Here is a 15,333-nt window from a genome sequence, read left to right as displayed (position 1 = left end):
GTCTGGCGGGCGGCTGTGGGGAGGGCCAGGATGGGGCCAGGCTGGCTGTTGCCCGTGCTGGTCCTGGTGCCGGAGCTGCCTGGGGGGTCCCTGGCGCAGAAGCAGCTCCCCAGGGAGTCTCAAAACCTCAACTGGGGCAAGGTGAGTCTCGTGCCCCCAGCCCACTGGCCGGGCGCCGGGGCCAGGGAGGGCAGGGGCAGCAGGAAGAGGGGTCCCTGGAAATCTTCGCAGAGCCACCGGAATCCGCTGGACGGGCTTTCAGGGGGCTCTGGCACAGGCTTCTGCTGGCCCCATGGGGCAGCCGATGGCCTCTTTTGGGGACAGGCTGGGGCTTCAAAACTCAGCTGACGGCTGTGGGCCACATGCCAGGAGCCCCGAGGAGGGGCCGTAGCAGAGGCCCCCAGACAGGCGTGGCCTGAGGCGGCCCGGAGGTGCCAGGTGGGCAGAAGGGAGGCAGCACGAGCAGGACACGTCCTGGAATAATGAGGCCGCTGGCCGGGTGGAAGGTTCCTGTGGGGGCGGCCATGGGCACAGGCTGAGCAGACTGGGGGGCATCTGGGAGGGGCTTTGCTGCAGGGAGAGCAGTGGGACGGGGTGCAGGGGCCAGCTGGGAGGGAAGGGGCCCCCACGAGGCCCACGTGGGCAGGAAGCTCTGACAGCCGGTGCCCAGGGCCCTGCCTGGTGCCGCCTCGGGCCTTAGAGCAGCCGGGCATCCGCATCCTCAGCCTGGGGTGGCAGCGGGGGCCCCAAGGCAGGGGCCGTGCCAGCCTGTGGGTGCTGGACGTGCCCTGGGCCTCAGGCTAGGGTCACCTGTCCTGTGGGTTCTCTGGGACCTGGGGTGGGGGCCGAACCCGTGTGGCAGCCCAGACCCCATGCCCCCAGCACCCTCTCCACAGTTTTCAGGGTTCTGGTACATCCTTGCCATCGCCTCTGACACCCAGGGGTTGTTGCCGGCCAGAGACAAGAGGAAGCTGGGGGCGTCTGTAGTGAAGGTTCACAAAATGGGCCAGCTGAAGGTGGTCCTCGTCTTTAACCGGTGAGTGGACCAGGGCAGGGGTCCCAGCACATCCTTTGCAGACCCCTGAGCCCAGGGAGGGGAAAGGGAGCCGGCGGGTGGGGGCGGGGACCAGGCCCGTGGGTCAGTCTGGAAATCCCACAAGGACTGTCCCCAAAACCCCAATACCCATCACTCTCTGCCCCTAAAACTCAAACGGCTGCTTTTGGGAGAGGCTCCTGCAGTCCACCAGGGGCTCAGCGGGCAGAGGGTGTTTGGAGTAATTCCCCTGAGCTGTGGGACCGGCCCGGGTCCACGCTGGAAAGTCCCAGGGCAGCAGAGCCCAGAAGGGGCTCCCTGGCCCCGAGCTCACAGCCCACCTCCCCCCAGGTCACAGGGGTGCCAGGCACACTCGCTGATCCTGCGGAAAGACAGGAAGAGGGCTGTGTTCAGGAACACCTGTGCGTAACCGCCGGGCCCTCGGGAGAGCAGGGGGAGGGGTGGCCAGGGCTTCCTGGCCACCGGGACCCAGGGTTGGGCTACTGACCGCACTGGCCCCGGCTGTCCTCCCCCGAGAACATGGGCCGGTGGGGATGAACGCCCAGGACACGCAGTCAGGCCACCGTGGCCCAGAGCCGACGTGGCAGGCGTGTGCCCGGGGGCCTGGGTGGAGGGGACTCTGCGGCCCTTCCAGACGCCCCCGCCGTGCAGGCGGACGGGGTCAGGGGGTCAGGGCCCACCGTCCAGGCGCGAGCAGGCGACTCCGTGCTTCTCTTCCCGTCCAGTGAAGGGGGTGGCGGGCTTCCACGTGCTGACCACTGACTACAGCGACAGCGTGGTCTACCTGCGCCTGCGCCGGGCGGGCCAGTCCACCAACACCCTGCTGCTCCTCAGTGAGTCCAGCGGCCTGGCGTGCGGGGCAGAGGGTGGGGGCCGGGCGGGCGTCGTGACGGACAACCAGACCAGCGGCCACACGATGGGCACTCACCCCTCAGTCCAGGGTGCCAGCCTGTGGGGTCTGGTGGTTTGCAGACGGCCGCCTTCTCGCTGTGTCCTCGCACAGGGGTTGAGGCGGTGCTCTGGTCTCGTCCTCTTCTCGTAAGGGCACCACTTCCATCATGAGGGCCCCACGCTCATGACCTCAGCTACCCCGATCACCTCCCAAGGCCTCCTATGACCACCCCGTTGGGGACTCAACACGTGAATTTGGGGGACACACACACGTAGCCCACAGTGGTCGGTCACGGCCCGTGGGGTGCGGCCTGGCAGGATGGGTGAAGTGGGGAGGTAGGGCTGGCCGACGATGCGAGCAGAGGGAGGGAGGGAGGGCAGAGCGCGGGACCCTTTGCGTGGAGACCACGCGGGAGGGTCTGGGAGGTACCCCCAGGGGCAAGTGGGGAGGCCATTGCAGAGGGGGGTCAGAAAGCCAGAGGCCGGGAGGGGGCGGGCTGTCCACGTGCATGCAGAGGCCCCCAGGCTGACAGCAGGATTGCGGGGCAGGAGGTGAACCAGGAAGAGGTTCTGCCCCGGGTTGGGTGGGTGGTACACAGAGGGCGGGAGGGGGTCCTGGGGCGTTTCCGTCGGGGTGGGCCCGTCCAGGGATGCAGCGAGAAGGGCAGCGGCCAGACTGGCCAGAAGGAACTAGAGGGCCCTGCGTGGTGACCCTGTGTGGTGACCCCACCCCCCAAGGCTCTCTGGGGACCCGCCCTGGCCGACGCTTCCTGTCACCCACCAGTAGCCGCCTGCCCCTGAGCGCACGCACCTTGCTTGTCTGTCCCGAAGCCTGGGGGCGTTCCCGTGCTGGGGGGCAGGTGCAACCTCGCACGGCTGATGCCACGACTCTGCTTCCCCACCGCAGGCAGACAGAGCACGGCCAGCTTCCTGAGTATGAGAAAGTTCATAGACGTGTGTGAGGCTTTGGAGCTCACCCGCAGTGTGACAGTTCTCCCGAAAGATGGTAAAGTGCGGCCGCAAGCGCTCGGGCTCGGGCAGCACCGCTCCCGGCCCCATGCCCGTCCCGCTGGGGCGCTGACTCCCGTGGGGGACGGAGAGGTGGAGCGGTGACAAGGGCACTTGTTAAAGATCTGAAGCCACCGTGAAGGCACGGCCACGTGTGCGAGCCCGCAGCACCCAGAGCACAAATGCTGCCTTGGCCAGGTCTCTGCCGTGTGGCTGGGGGCCGGGGCTGCACGGCTTTGCCCTCTGCGGTGCCCGAGGCCCTCGGGAGAGCCAGCCCTCCACCCCCTCACTGCCTCTTTCCTCTCCCGCAGCTTCCTGTGCACACACCATCCTGCCATGAGAGAGAGCTGCCACCCACCTGCTCTTCCCTTTGAGGCTCGACTTGTGGTCGACCTAGACCGCAGGAGTGTTGTTCCAAATTGCAGGCCTTCACATCCAACTGGTTGTTGAGAGGGGTTTGGGGACCCCAGGTCTCTGATGGTGTGGAACCCGGGGCCCATGGCTGTAGCCCAGCAGGGTCCTTTACGATCACTGAGGGATGGGGTGAGGGGCACATGCTGACCGGGCGGGGGGTGCGAAGCCAGGCCCCTTCAGCCTGTGTCCTCTGGATTACGCGGCAAAAAAGATGCGGCTGGGCCTTTTCTGCTGCAAAATAGACCACAGGTCCCGTGTAATGTGCCACGTGCTTTCTCTGCAGTGAGTCTCTGCCACCGTCCTCCGCGTCCCGTGACACCCTACACTGTCTCAGGAAGCCGTGCACGTATACGCACCACGTGCATGTCGCGGGCATCGTGCTGGCTGCTGGGGAGAGAGCAGTGGGCCCACGGGCAGCCGTGGTTCTCTCTTTAGGAGAGGCGGACGCGGACTCAGGCACCCAAGCACACAGTCACAGACCCTCAGGAATACGTCCAGAGGTGCCAAGTGCGCACCACGGCGGGCCTGGCTCATTCCAGTTCGGGAGGAGGGATCAGGGAGGGCTTCTTGGAGGAAGTGACGTTTGAGCTGAGAAAGGAAAGACGGTGCGGGTTGAGAAAGTTATGGTGAGGCTGGGAGGGAGCAGGCCCTCCCTGGAAGAGGAAACAGTCTGAAAAAGCCCAGAGTGGTGGAGATGGAGGGGAGGGCATGGGTGCAGGGCCGGGGCCGAGCTTGGAGCAGCTCGGGGATGCCCAGATGCAGGTGTCCTGAGGGAGTGGGAGTCTAGAGCAGAGGTCAAGGTGGGAGACAGATATTTTGGAGTGACTGATATTTATTTGGTGACGGAGGTTGCACATGGATGAGCTCACCTAAGGAGAAAACAACAGGATTGAATCAGTCAGCTCCTGCTGCTTAACAAACAACCACACAAATGTATTTTTATTTTTATTATTTTTTTGGCCACGCCACATGGCTTGTGGACTCTTAGTTCCCCAACCAGGGATTGAACCCGGGATTCACCTGGGCAGTGAAAGTGCCACGTCCTAACCACTGGTCTTAACCACCTGGGCAGTGAAAGTGCCGAGTCCTAACCACTGGACCACCAGGGAACTCCCCCCTACAGATGCATTTAGCTTCCCTGCCTGGGGCTCAGCTTGGGATTGGCTGATGTAGGCTGGGCTCAGCTGTGGAGCTCAGCTGCATTTGTTCTGGCAGTTTTGGGTCGGCGGGAGGTGGGTTGATTTGGGCCGGCTCTGCTCCCCTTGTTCTTCAGCTGTGGCGCTTGTCTCGTGGCCGTGACGGAGGCACACAGGCCGGGAAGGAACAGGGGCCCTTTGAAGGCTCAGAACGGGCACAGCGTCACTTTGCCTCATCCTCTGAGTCACTGCCTGGTCCTCACTTCGGCCACAACAGCTCACGTCAGGGGTCTTCATCCCACCTTGCGTCTCAGGTCCCCCGAGTCTCCTGTAACCGGGGCGCTGGAACGTGGACCCCTGTGGTCTGCGTCCTGCAGGGGCTCCGCTACATCACACACCTTCCAGCTAAACGAGAAGTGGCCCCAGCCCGGGGGTCAGCATCCCCAGTGGACCAAGAGCGGATGGTGGCCCGGGAGCTCCCGTCCAGGAAGGAGGAGGGGCGGCCCCCTCTGGGGGCGGGTGTCCGTGAAGCACTGGCTCTGCGGCTCCGGTGTGTTGTCCTCTTGGCTCTGTCCTCTGAGACGCTTCCGTTTCACGTGTTCACTTGCTCCGGCCACGTCTGAAGGAGGCGCCGGGACACACGCCATGTGTGCAAGGCGCTCAGTCCGCCTCCTGCCTGGAGAAGTCGCCCCGCGGCAGCCGCACCCCCATCTCAGCCACGCGGGGCTTCCGACACTTGGAGGGTTTTCTGTACATTTGACTCCAATGTACTCCAGGTGCCCAGGGCCACACCCAGAGTCCCTTAGGAAATGTGCCTCTTTCTCCAGGTTTGATGATTAGAATTTGGGGGCCCTCAGCCTCGAGCATCCTAGAGGCCCTTGTGTGCACCTCGAGGACCTCCCTGGCACCTTAATTCTTCCAGAGGTCCAACAAAAACATCGCACCCCAATCTTGATTTGGTCTGTACCCTGAGGACATGTCTCAGTGCGGCGCCAGGATTGAGTTTTGTTGCCTGTCTGCACTTTAACAGCCACGTCCTAGATTTGATCCCCGGCCAACCTCAACCCTCCCATGGGGCTTACTCTGAGATAAGAGTCCCTCAGATCCTGGAGGACCCCTGCCCACCCTTCCCATGCGGAGCCCATCCCTCTGGGCCTCCCCACAAGGGCACAGGTGCACACACACACACAAACACACACACTCTCACACACGGACTGCCCTGCTGGGGGTCAGAGGGGAGTGCATATGGGGAAGGTGAGAGGGGTGAGAAGGAGGTTGGGGGCAGCTCTGCCACGAGGCAGGGATAATGACCCTCTAGCAACATGCCTGGTCCCATAGCACGGGGAGGGGAGAGATGCCAGGCTGATGGCAGTGGGTCCCCAGGATGCCCAGGGGGCTTCCCGGCTTGGGCCACCCCTAGAGCTGCCTGGAGAAGACAGGGTCTGGGCCCTGTGTCCACTACTCTTGGCACCGGGCACTAAGATGAGACCCCCCTCCCTACTGTGGAGGGGCTACAGGAGAGGAGGCCTCAGCTTACTTCTCTGTAAAGTGGGTGCACAGATGGGGTGATCCCTAAGGTCGCATAAGCTTGCAGAGGAGTCTGCTGGCCTTGGTTCTCCATCCCTGACCCACTGTGCTCTGAGTCCTTGGAAAGTGCTTTCTACCCCCTGAGGCCCTTCTGAGCAGGGGACAGCCTGGGGACTTGGGGGACTGGGGACCTGGGGTGCGGAAGGTGGCAGAGACTGGACCACTCATCGGGGACCAGGGGCAAGACCCTCCTTGTTGGCGCCTGGGGGGGTCCTCATTTGGAAGTGGGTGGAGTCACTGCCCTGGTTGGGATGAGGAGGCCTCCGGAGTGATCTGGACACCAGGACAGTGGAGGGAACGAGGGGAGCAAGAGAGGCTCTGAGGTCCCTCTCGTCCCCCAGGAGCCGGCAGGTCCTGCTCCTTTGCTCCCTCGGCCCCGGTGGAACCACTGCCTTGAGGACCCCCAACAAGTTCTATGGTTAGTTTTCTGGTCTCCTGCCTGGGGCTGCAGTTCTGGGGCTGACCACCAGGGGGCGGGCTGTGCCCACTCTACTGGATGGAGCAACTGGAGCAGGGAAGGGACACCCGGGGTCATTCTGGGCGTCCCCCTGCCGGGGATCCAACATGCACCTTTTATTGTTAGCCTCCAGGCCCACACACAGTGGGAGCTGCTCAGAGGCGGGAGGCGGCTCTGAGACCCCCTATAGATCATTCAGCTACTGTCCCCCCTGCACTCACCCTGAGCAGGGGCTGTGTTAGGCCCGGGGGCGGTGCTGACATGACAGATGGTCCCTGCCCTGCAGGAGCTCACGGCCTGGAGGGGCAGATGGACAAGAGCAGGAAAGCAAATCCACGTGAGAGAGAAGAGCAAGTGCTCTAGGGAAATGAGTCAGGGCCCTGGAGGAAGGGCCGGGAGCCCCTGGGGGTCTAAAAGGCTCCCTGGTGACACTGATGCCAGGACCAGAAAGACAAGAGCAGCCAGCCCTGCACACTCTGTGAGCGGTGAGCTGGGGCGGAGCTCAAAGGTGCAGAGACTCGGAGGCAGAAGAGAATTTGGCCGGAGAGCAGGTGAGACAGGAGCCAGTGTGGCTGGAGAGAGCGGGGAGGAGCGGAGGTGGGGGGATGGGGGGGCAGGGCCAGACCCGGGGCTGGAAGGACGTCCTGGTGTCTGTGCCATGCGACAGCATCCCCTAACTTAGCGCGTGCAAGGACAAACACTGCCCCTCTCAGTGTCTGTGACCAGGACGCAGGCTCAGCTCAGCTGGGAGCCTCTGCCCCGCGGTCCCCCAGGAGGCTGGGCTGTGGTCTCAGCTGAGGCTCAGTCAGGGTGGGGTCTGTCTCTGAGATCATTCTCGGGTTATTGGCGGGATTCAGTTTGGACGGGGGCTCGGGTCTTTCCTGTCTGTGGGCCGGGACCCAGTGTCGGTTCTTTGCACTGGAGCCTCTTAGGGCAGCTCGTTAATACCTGATCTTGCTTCTCTAGAACATTGGACCAGAGACAGGGAGACAGAGACAGGGAAAGAGAATGAACACAGGAGGGAGGGAACCAGGCAGAAAGTCACAGACTTTTCATAAACCAGTCTTGGAAACAACCGCCCATCCCTTTTGCCCAATTCTATTCGTTTGAACCCAGTCCCAAAGCCCATCCACCCTCAGGGGAGGGATGACACAGGCATGTGTGGCAGAGGCAGGGAGGCTGGGAGCCGACATGGGGCGGCCCACCCACAGGCCGAGGTGAGACAGGACGGGAGGACCTGGAGGGTTGTATGTTATCTAGCACTCATCTATGGAGTAAAGTACATTATTTCATTTTTATTTTTTAAAGGTTTATACTCCAAGGACAATAAATGTAAAATAATGAATTCTAAAGGATTTAAGAATTAAGTAAAGAACAAAGTCCTCCCACTCTAGCAGGTGGTGCCCCATTTCCCGCCCTCCCCCTCTGTGTGTGCCTGTGCCTTTGCAGGAATCGGGCAGGGAGGATTCTGGGACATGTGCTCTTCCAGAACCCGGTTTCCCCTGGTGGACACTGGTCAGTCCATCCTCTTCCTCTTTTGCATTTTCTGGGGCCCTGAATCAGAATTTCCGAAGAGCCCCTACTGTGGATGTTGGGTCCATTTCCTATTTTTCTCCCCCATCACTGTGCTGAAGGGAACATCTGCGTCCATACTTCTTCATTTGTTTAGAACAGATCCCTGGAAGTGGAGAAACTCGGTCTAATGCAAACATGATTTTAACGTTGGTCACAGTTTCCAACATCTGAGATCTCCTTGACCACTCTGAGCCTTGTTTGGGAAAGCAGGGGTCCACACTCTGGGGCTGAGACCCCCGGGAGGGCGGCAGAGGCGGGGCTGTGTGGGGGGTGGGCGTGAGCGTATGAGACAAGGTTTGTGCTGGACCCACAGGGAGCAGTCCCCAGAGGCCGAGGTTGGGCTGGGAGCAAAGATAGTTGCGCCCTACGTCCCCAGCTTCCAGAGCTCCAGCTCCGACCAGTGACCCTGCCTGGGCCTGGGGAGGACTGTGGGTGTTGAGCTGGGGTGCGGCAGAGCCAGGTGACCTTCCCCCTGCCCCCAGGAGCTGTTCAAGAAGGTGGTGCCCTACCACTGCCTGGGCTCCATCTGGTCCCAGCGGGACGAGAGGGGCAAGGAGCACCTGGCTCCCACTGTCCGTGCCACCATCGCCCAGTTCAACAGCGTGGCCAACTGCGTCATCACCACCTGCCTCGGGGACCGGAGCGTGACGGCCCGCGCCAGGGCCAGGGTGGTGGAGCACTCGATCCGGGGGTGGCCGAGGGATGCTGTGAGAGGGGCAGGGGAAATCCCTCTCCGGTTTTGGAAACTTCTTGGAGAATTGGGTCTCTGGCTTGCCAGCTGGTCCCTCTGGCTGGGACTTAGCTTCCTCCAGGCTGTTGGGTGGGTGGGTGGGTGGGTGGGTGGTTGGGGACGGGTCCTTCCTTCCCCAAACCAGCTAAGCCTGTGCCCGCAAAACCACGCCCCATTGCTCCTTCTGTCTGCACCGTGCTTCAAGCGGAGGGCACCCCCCCCTGCCCAGGGACAGGGTGCTGCTGGGAATGCTCTTGGCTAAGGGGCCAAAGGGGCTGCCCAGAGGGGCAGGTCTGGGGTTCCCCACTCTGCTCCGAGGACAGGTGCTGCTAACCACAGAGAATCCTGTAGGATTGTTGCCTCTTTGGCAACACCTTACACTGGGGTGTAGCCCAAGTCAGCAATAACTTGTTAGCGTGTGAGAAATCTCAGGGGACTAATGAATTCATGGTGGGTCCTTTCTGACCCCACCTCAGAGGTCTCCCTGTCAAAGGGGGCAAAGTGTCGCTCCCCAGCGCCCCCTGGCAGCCCCTACCCCGTGTCAGAGGTGGGACCCAGGAGAGCCCTCCTGAGAGAGCGAAGGCAGAGTTCCCTACGCTGTAGGAAAGGTGAAGGCTTTAGCAGGGCCTCAGACCCAGCCCGAGGGGCAGGGGCTCCAGGGGGGCTGCGGCAGAGACAGCAGCTCAGCCAAGCCTCCCCAGAAAGCGGGAGGCCCTTCTGCAGGGAACAAAGAGATGGCCCCAGCTTCAGGGACGCTCGTGGGGTCGGCGCAGTAACTACGGGAGACGTTATCAAGTGCCTCTGTGCCTGGAGGCGCCACGTGCGCGGTGCAGCCTGGAGGGTCCGCTAGAGGGCGCTGCGGCGGCGGCGAACTCGGGGCGGGCGCGGGTTGGGCCTCGCGGGCCGCCGTCCAGGCTATAAAAGGCGCGGCGCGCAGTCGCGCGTCCTTTCCGGGCGGCGGGTGGGGAGAGAGAGCGGGCGGCTCGCTGGGTCTGCGTGGCCTCGGGGCCGGAACCCGGGTTCCCGCCCGCCCCAGCGCCCGCCGCCGGCCGAGCCCCGCTCTCCGCATCTCCATCGTGGGTCACGATGGTCGGGTGTGCGCCCGGGTCCGCGGGACAGGCGGGCGCAGAGCTCCTTTGTGTTGGCGCGGGTGGGTGCGGCGAGGTTCCGGCGCCTTCGCGGAGCATCGTGGGTCTGGGGCTGTGGGCGCCGCGGATTGCTATTCTCTCCGCACTTTCCCGGCTCTGAAGCCTCGAGAACACGGCGAGGCAGCAGTAGTTTAATGGGTGAGTCGGGACATTTCATTCAGAAATTGCCCACCCCCCCCTTCAGCGCCACTGCTTTCCCTGCTTGCGACCTTGAGGAAGTCACTTTATACTCTTAGCCATCTGTTTTGTCTTTAAACGGACTGGTTGTCACTGCTACTGGGCTCTAAGAGTGAGGCGGCTTCCGAATTACAGTGTGTGTGTGTAGTACAGTGGGTGTGAATGCGGTGGCCTCCTTGTGGAAGGGGTGGCTGCATTCATAGCCTGGTCCCTTGATCACCTGCGGTCTGCACCACTGTATTGTAACCTCCAATTTCCACACACCCCCACATTACACAGGGAGTAAAACACGGAGGGTATCTGGGTTTGGTGTGTAGACACGTGTAGGCCTGGAGGTCAAATGCAGCAAAACAAAGCCTGGGTGAAGGGCCTTTTTGTGGGCTTGTAAGGTGGTTATAAAGCGTGGGTTTCTTTTTTTCTCTAGGGAGTTTGCCTGCTGGGAACTAGGGGCCTGCTGGGGTCTCAGGTGACTTGACACGTGTGCTGGGACAGGTTTGCGCTGAAGAATAATTTTTGTGCTAGTGGAATGCCTTTTTTGTTACATCCTAAGCACGGGGCCAGGGCACCCATGTGGTCAGGGAATAAAAACTTGAGTTATTTAATCTGTAGGCACTGCCCCTAGAGGCGTTGCAGATGCGGCTGCTGTGCCGCATTTGTGTCATTAGGGGGCGGAGAGAAGTGAGGCTTGACTCTGCCCAGCGTTCTGGCCCGTGGACATCTGGATGATTGATAGTCTGACACTTGACGGTGTGCTGACGGTGGGGGGCGGGGTATGTGCTTACTGGCAGCCTGAAGCCTATCGTGTAAAAGCACTTTAATTCCCTCCTAGTTCTATGGCTGGCCGCGGAACACGAGGTTGCCTGGTGTGTGACGGCAGCAGGTAGGAGTGACCCGCTGGTGCAGTGATGAGCAAGAAAGGTGAGTGGGTTTCAGTAAGGCTGACTTGCTGAAGATTTGTCACATTGGATTAAAAAAGGGTGGCACTAGAATTTTCGTTTCCAGCGTGAGCTCAGTAATACCACCTAAGAATCTGAAATAATGTGGCTTATTTTAGGCGGACCCATGGGTAGTTACTCTCTTAAAAGAAATTTTATGATGGGTTGTGCAGCCAGAAACTCTAGAAATAAAGTTGCCAGGTTTAAACGTTACAGAGACAATTCCGAAGGCCAGCTGTGCTACCTTACGTGAGGTTTTTCTAAATTCTAGAGAACTGTTTCCTGTGTTGCCTTGTTTAGTGTACTTCTTTGATCTGTTGATCTATCTAGGACCTCACTAGTAGCTCCCTGGGAGAGGGTGCAGAGATTTCTAAGGAGGGCCCTCCTGGCTGCACTGTGATCCCCTGGGTTCGTCACACACCAGCCTACTGCCAGGTGCCGGCATAGGCAGCCCTTTTTAATTTTTGCCTCGGGCTGCCCATTGCGGGTCTGAAAGGTGACAGTGTAAAGGTGAAGGGTTCATGTGTCAGTAGCAGCCTTCCCTAGTTCTTTTTTATATATAAGTTTATTTATTTTATTTATTTTTGGCTGCGTTGCTGCACATGGGCTTTCTCTAGGTGCGGCGAGCGGGGGCTCTTCTTCACTGGAGCGCGGGCTTCAGTAGTTGTGGCTCGCGGGCTCTAGGCGCACGGGCTTCAGTAGTTGTGGTGCACGGACTTAGTTGCTCCGCGGCATGTGGGATCTTCCCGGACCAGGGCTCGAACCCATGTCCCCTGCATTGGCAGGCGTATTCTTAACCACTGCACCACCAGGGAAGCTCAGCCTTCACTAGTTTTAAATACTGGCAACAGTAATAACGGCAGCCAGCTTTTCTTGCACTCTGATTCTGGGCCAACCACTTTTGTTCAGTGCAGGAAGGACAGCGGCTGTTGGCCTGTGAACCTAGGCAAGAATGACTAGCCGACACAGTCCAGACCAAGGTGAGAGGCGGGGTTTTTCTGAGCTCTTCCTGGAGGCCTGCTGGGCGGGCGCGAGGGACACTGCCCTGCAGATGCCGGACTTGCCGGCACCACGGGTGCGGCTGCCCTGCTGCACCTGTGACGTTGGGGCGGAGAGGAAGCGGCTATTTCTACGCTCAGTGCTCAGAACAGTGGGCACTAAGAATGGTTTGTAGCCGGACATCCCCAAAAGCTGCGTGAGGGAGCACCTTGTTTCCACGTGCGCTTGCGGTGGGAGCTGTGCGCAGGCCCTTGAAGACACTGATATTCTTTTTCTTTATAAAATAAAGCTCGTTGTGAGAATTAAATGAGATATGTGTACGGGCATATGGCAAGCTTTGGGCACAATGGGATTGACCAGGAGAGCATCTCTTTACTGGAAATGATTGTTCTGTTGGTCTGTCTGGCGAGGAGTTTTTAGGAATCCTTGGGCAAGTTTGACCTGCATCCCTGGCTGAGGGCCACTGAGCTGGTATCAAGGCCCTGTGGGGTTTCCAGGCCCTGTTCAGAGTAGGACCCTAGGTGGGGATGAGGGGGGCCCAGAGCCACTGGTCCACGAGCGCTCGTACTCTGAGGACCTTGAGATGAGTCACTCTGGAAGGAAGGCCAAGGTTCGCTCCTGGCTTTTGTCCTTTCGATGAGGCACAAGTCGGGCCCCTTTGTGGAGCCCCTCGACGGGCCAACCGTAACCCTATTAAAAATGATCATCCAAACCAGGGGTGTCTTGGTCTCCTTGCAGGTGGAGAGTGCATTTTGCTGTTTCCTGAAATGTTTAAGTTGGAGGGTTGAACAAAAGCTGTAGGTTAGCGGCTCTCGACTAGGGGCAGTTTGTCCCCCTCCCAGGGCACGTGGCAACTTGCAGGGCAGGAAAAGGATGGGGTGCTGCTGGCATCTAGTTGGTGGGGGCCAGGGCTGTGGCTACATGTCCTGTGGTGCCCAGGACGGCCCCACAGTAAAGCTACAGGGTCCCAAATGTTGATAGGGTCGAGGTTGACAAACCCGGCTATAGAAAATAATTTGGGAGGGATTCACAGATTGGATTCCATTTCTCAGGTCCGTGGGCCCAGCTCGGTCCTGTGCGTCTGGTCAGTGGAATAGACCTGCAGGTGTGGCTCTTGTCACCCTAGGACTGGCTTCAGGACAGGTAAGTTGGGAGCGGGGTGCCTGGCTGGGGGTCTGACAGAACTTTTGGACCCTTTAATACAAGCACATGGTATCAGTTGTGGGTGTGCTTTGAGGAGAGGTGAGAATGTCCAAGTAGCTGACAGTGAAAGCCACCGTGGGCAGAACTGGTGGTGAGGCAGGACAGTGGCCTGACCTCGGCCACCTCCCCGTTAGACGGCGTGTTGGCAGCAGATTGCCAGGCCTGTGGCTTAGGCGGCCTGGTTGGGTGGCTGTGGCTGCAGCATCTGAAGAAGCACTTCCAAGACGGCGTGCTCTGGCTGCTAGCAGGGGCCCGGGGCTCCTCACGACACGACAGCTGGCTTCCTCCAGAGCTAGTGTGACCCAGCCTCAGAGCCAGCCCTCATGCCCTTGGGCGGGACCATAGGGCGGGCGGGAGCTGCCTGCACAGCATGTGTCTGGTTGGTTCTTAAACCAAGTTTTGGGAGTGTGCTCTTTATTTTGTTGTTTTTTGTTGTGTTTTGTTTTTTGTTTTTTTGAGAATCTTGAACATTTGGCTACTCTTGGCCGCTACTAAGCAGCTACCAGAGTTTTTGCCCGCTTCCTCGTATCGTGCGCTGTGGCTTGTCAACTGGAGTGGGGTTGGGGTGACAGTGTAGTTGCCGGAAGCAAGCAGACTTGCTGAGCAGAGAGGGTGGCAGGTGGCGGTACCTCCGGTAGGTCCACCTTTGAGCCCGGCAGCAGCTGGGTTTCCTGTCCCATCCTACTTGGTAGAACCTCCCTGGCTGAATTCCCCTAGAAACTGGGTGGAATGTTCAGACGAGGGGAGCAGGGCTTGGCATGTCTGGCAGGAGAGGCTGAAGAGGCTTAAGCAGCTGTGTGCTTGCATTCCAGAAGCAGTTGCTCTGCTGAGGAGGCTTGACTGTGGTCCAGTCCATCCAGCACGGGGAGGCGCGGCTAGTGGGTCATCTCGGTTTTCTGTCTGCAGATCCCGCGGATGCGCCTAGGGCACCGCCCTCAGTTCTCCAGGAGAGCGCGCCGGAGGGGAGCCAGGGGGTGTGCCCGACTCGGCACGGTGGCCACGCACGTCCAGTCTGCTGGCAAGGGCAGTGGGCAGCCGGAGGAAGTCATGGCCTTGGGAGTGTCCTGTGATGAAAAAGAACTTACTTGCAGGCTTATCAAATAACTTTGGTGTGGAACGTTGGTGTGCTGAAAAGCAGTTCTGTGTGCTTTTCCCCCCTAGTGTGAATCAGCAGTGCTGAGGCAGCAGGCGTGATCCAGAAGTGTGAGCAGAGACCGTCTGGAATCCCCAGACTCCAGGGAAACTAAAGGTGACAGCCAGCCTAATGAAGAGGACAGGAGTTGGGGGCCGGTGGCGGTGGGGCAGGAAGGCGCCCAACGGCAGCGTGGCCCATCTGCGGTGGCAGCAGCCCAGCAGGCGCCCCTCGTCTCAGGGCCCTAATCCTGGCTCCAGCCGGCTGGTCAGGGGAGCTGCAAGGTCTTCTGGGCGAGCAGAGCCCACAGTCCTGAGCTGTTCTTCTCTGTGTTTGGGTCATCTCCCCCCATCCAAGGGGAGAAATCTAGATGAGGTTTAAGAATCAGTGCTTTAAGACTGGATCTCGGAGTTGAAACCTCGGAAGACATGTTTTCAGCACAGGGTGTTAAAGTGAACGGAAGGATTCAACCCCTTTTCAAGGAGGGTGTCTCCATGTGGGCAGAACTAGAGAATAAATGGGTCTTGAATAAACTGTCTTGACTTGCGTTTCTCTGTCTGATCAGCTGAGGCCCCAGCAGAAGTTGAGGGTGTGAGAGGGTCAGGCTCCTGGGCTCACAGCTTCTGTTTTGGGGGGAGGAGGGCACAGGGAAAAGGGGACCCTTGACTTTTTCCCGGACAGTGGGTGTTACACCTAGTGGCTCATTGGCATCAGTGGAGAAGCCTTCCTAGGCTGGGCCGCACTGTTCTGTGCAGCAAGCAGTACAGGGAGAGAAGAACTGGAGAAGAAACTTCTGTCAGCCCACCCTTACATCCCTGTCTGAACCACACCGGATCCGGCTTGGGGGCTCAGCTTCCAGCGCCCTTGCCCTTGGCTCCAGTCATAAC

General features: G+C 60.0%; 1 protein-coding gene, 1 long non-coding RNA gene and 2 other non-coding genes across 6 annotated transcripts; all 4 read left to right on the top strand.

Annotated features, from left to right (window-relative positions):
• Positions 1-30: 30 nt before the first annotated feature.
• On the top strand, positions 31-3,537 carry LCN10 (lipocalin 10). Its single transcript, XM_036854202.1, has 6 exons — positions 31-141; positions 897-1,036; positions 1,385-1,455; positions 1,780-1,887; positions 2,853-2,951; positions 3,265-3,537. The coding sequence occupies exons 1-6, from the start codon at positions 31-33 to the stop codon at positions 3,291-3,293; spliced, it is 558 nt and encodes a 185-aa protein (XP_036710097.1). The 3' UTR covers positions 3,294-3,537.
• Positions 3,538-9,805: 6,268 nt separating this feature from the next.
• Positions 9,806-14,979, top strand: LOC118897082. Of its 3 annotated transcripts, none has more exons than XR_005020338.1 (5): positions 9,806-10,138; positions 11,007-11,095; positions 12,027-12,092; positions 13,164-13,254; positions 14,221-14,979. It is a non-coding gene; the product is annotated as an uncharacterized LOC118897082 (long non-coding RNA). The 3 variants fall into 3 exon arrangements; XR_005020337.1 differs by having other exon boundaries at positions 12,022-12,092; positions 14,476-14,979; XR_005020336.1 differs by having other exon boundaries at positions 12,022-12,092.
• LOC118897589 lies at positions 10,789-10,919 on the top strand. Its single transcript, XR_005020481.1, has one exon. It is a non-coding gene; the product is annotated as a small nucleolar RNA SNORA17 (small nucleolar RNA).
• Positions 12,163-12,296, top strand: LOC118897587. Its single transcript, XR_005020479.1, has one exon. It is a non-coding gene; the product is annotated as a small nucleolar RNA SNORA43 (small nucleolar RNA).
• Positions 14,980-15,333: the final 354 nt, after the last annotated feature.

The sequence above is a fragment of the Balaenoptera musculus genome, chromosome 6 (assembly GCF_009873245.2).
Source record: "Balaenoptera musculus isolate JJ_BM4_2016_0621 chromosome 6, mBalMus1.pri.v3, whole genome shotgun sequence".
Taxonomy (NCBI): domain Eukaryota; kingdom Metazoa; phylum Chordata; class Mammalia; order Artiodactyla; family Balaenopteridae; genus Balaenoptera; species Balaenoptera musculus.
The sequence above is the reverse complement of the archived record's forward strand: the minus strand, read 5'-3'. Positions and strand labels throughout refer to the sequence as shown.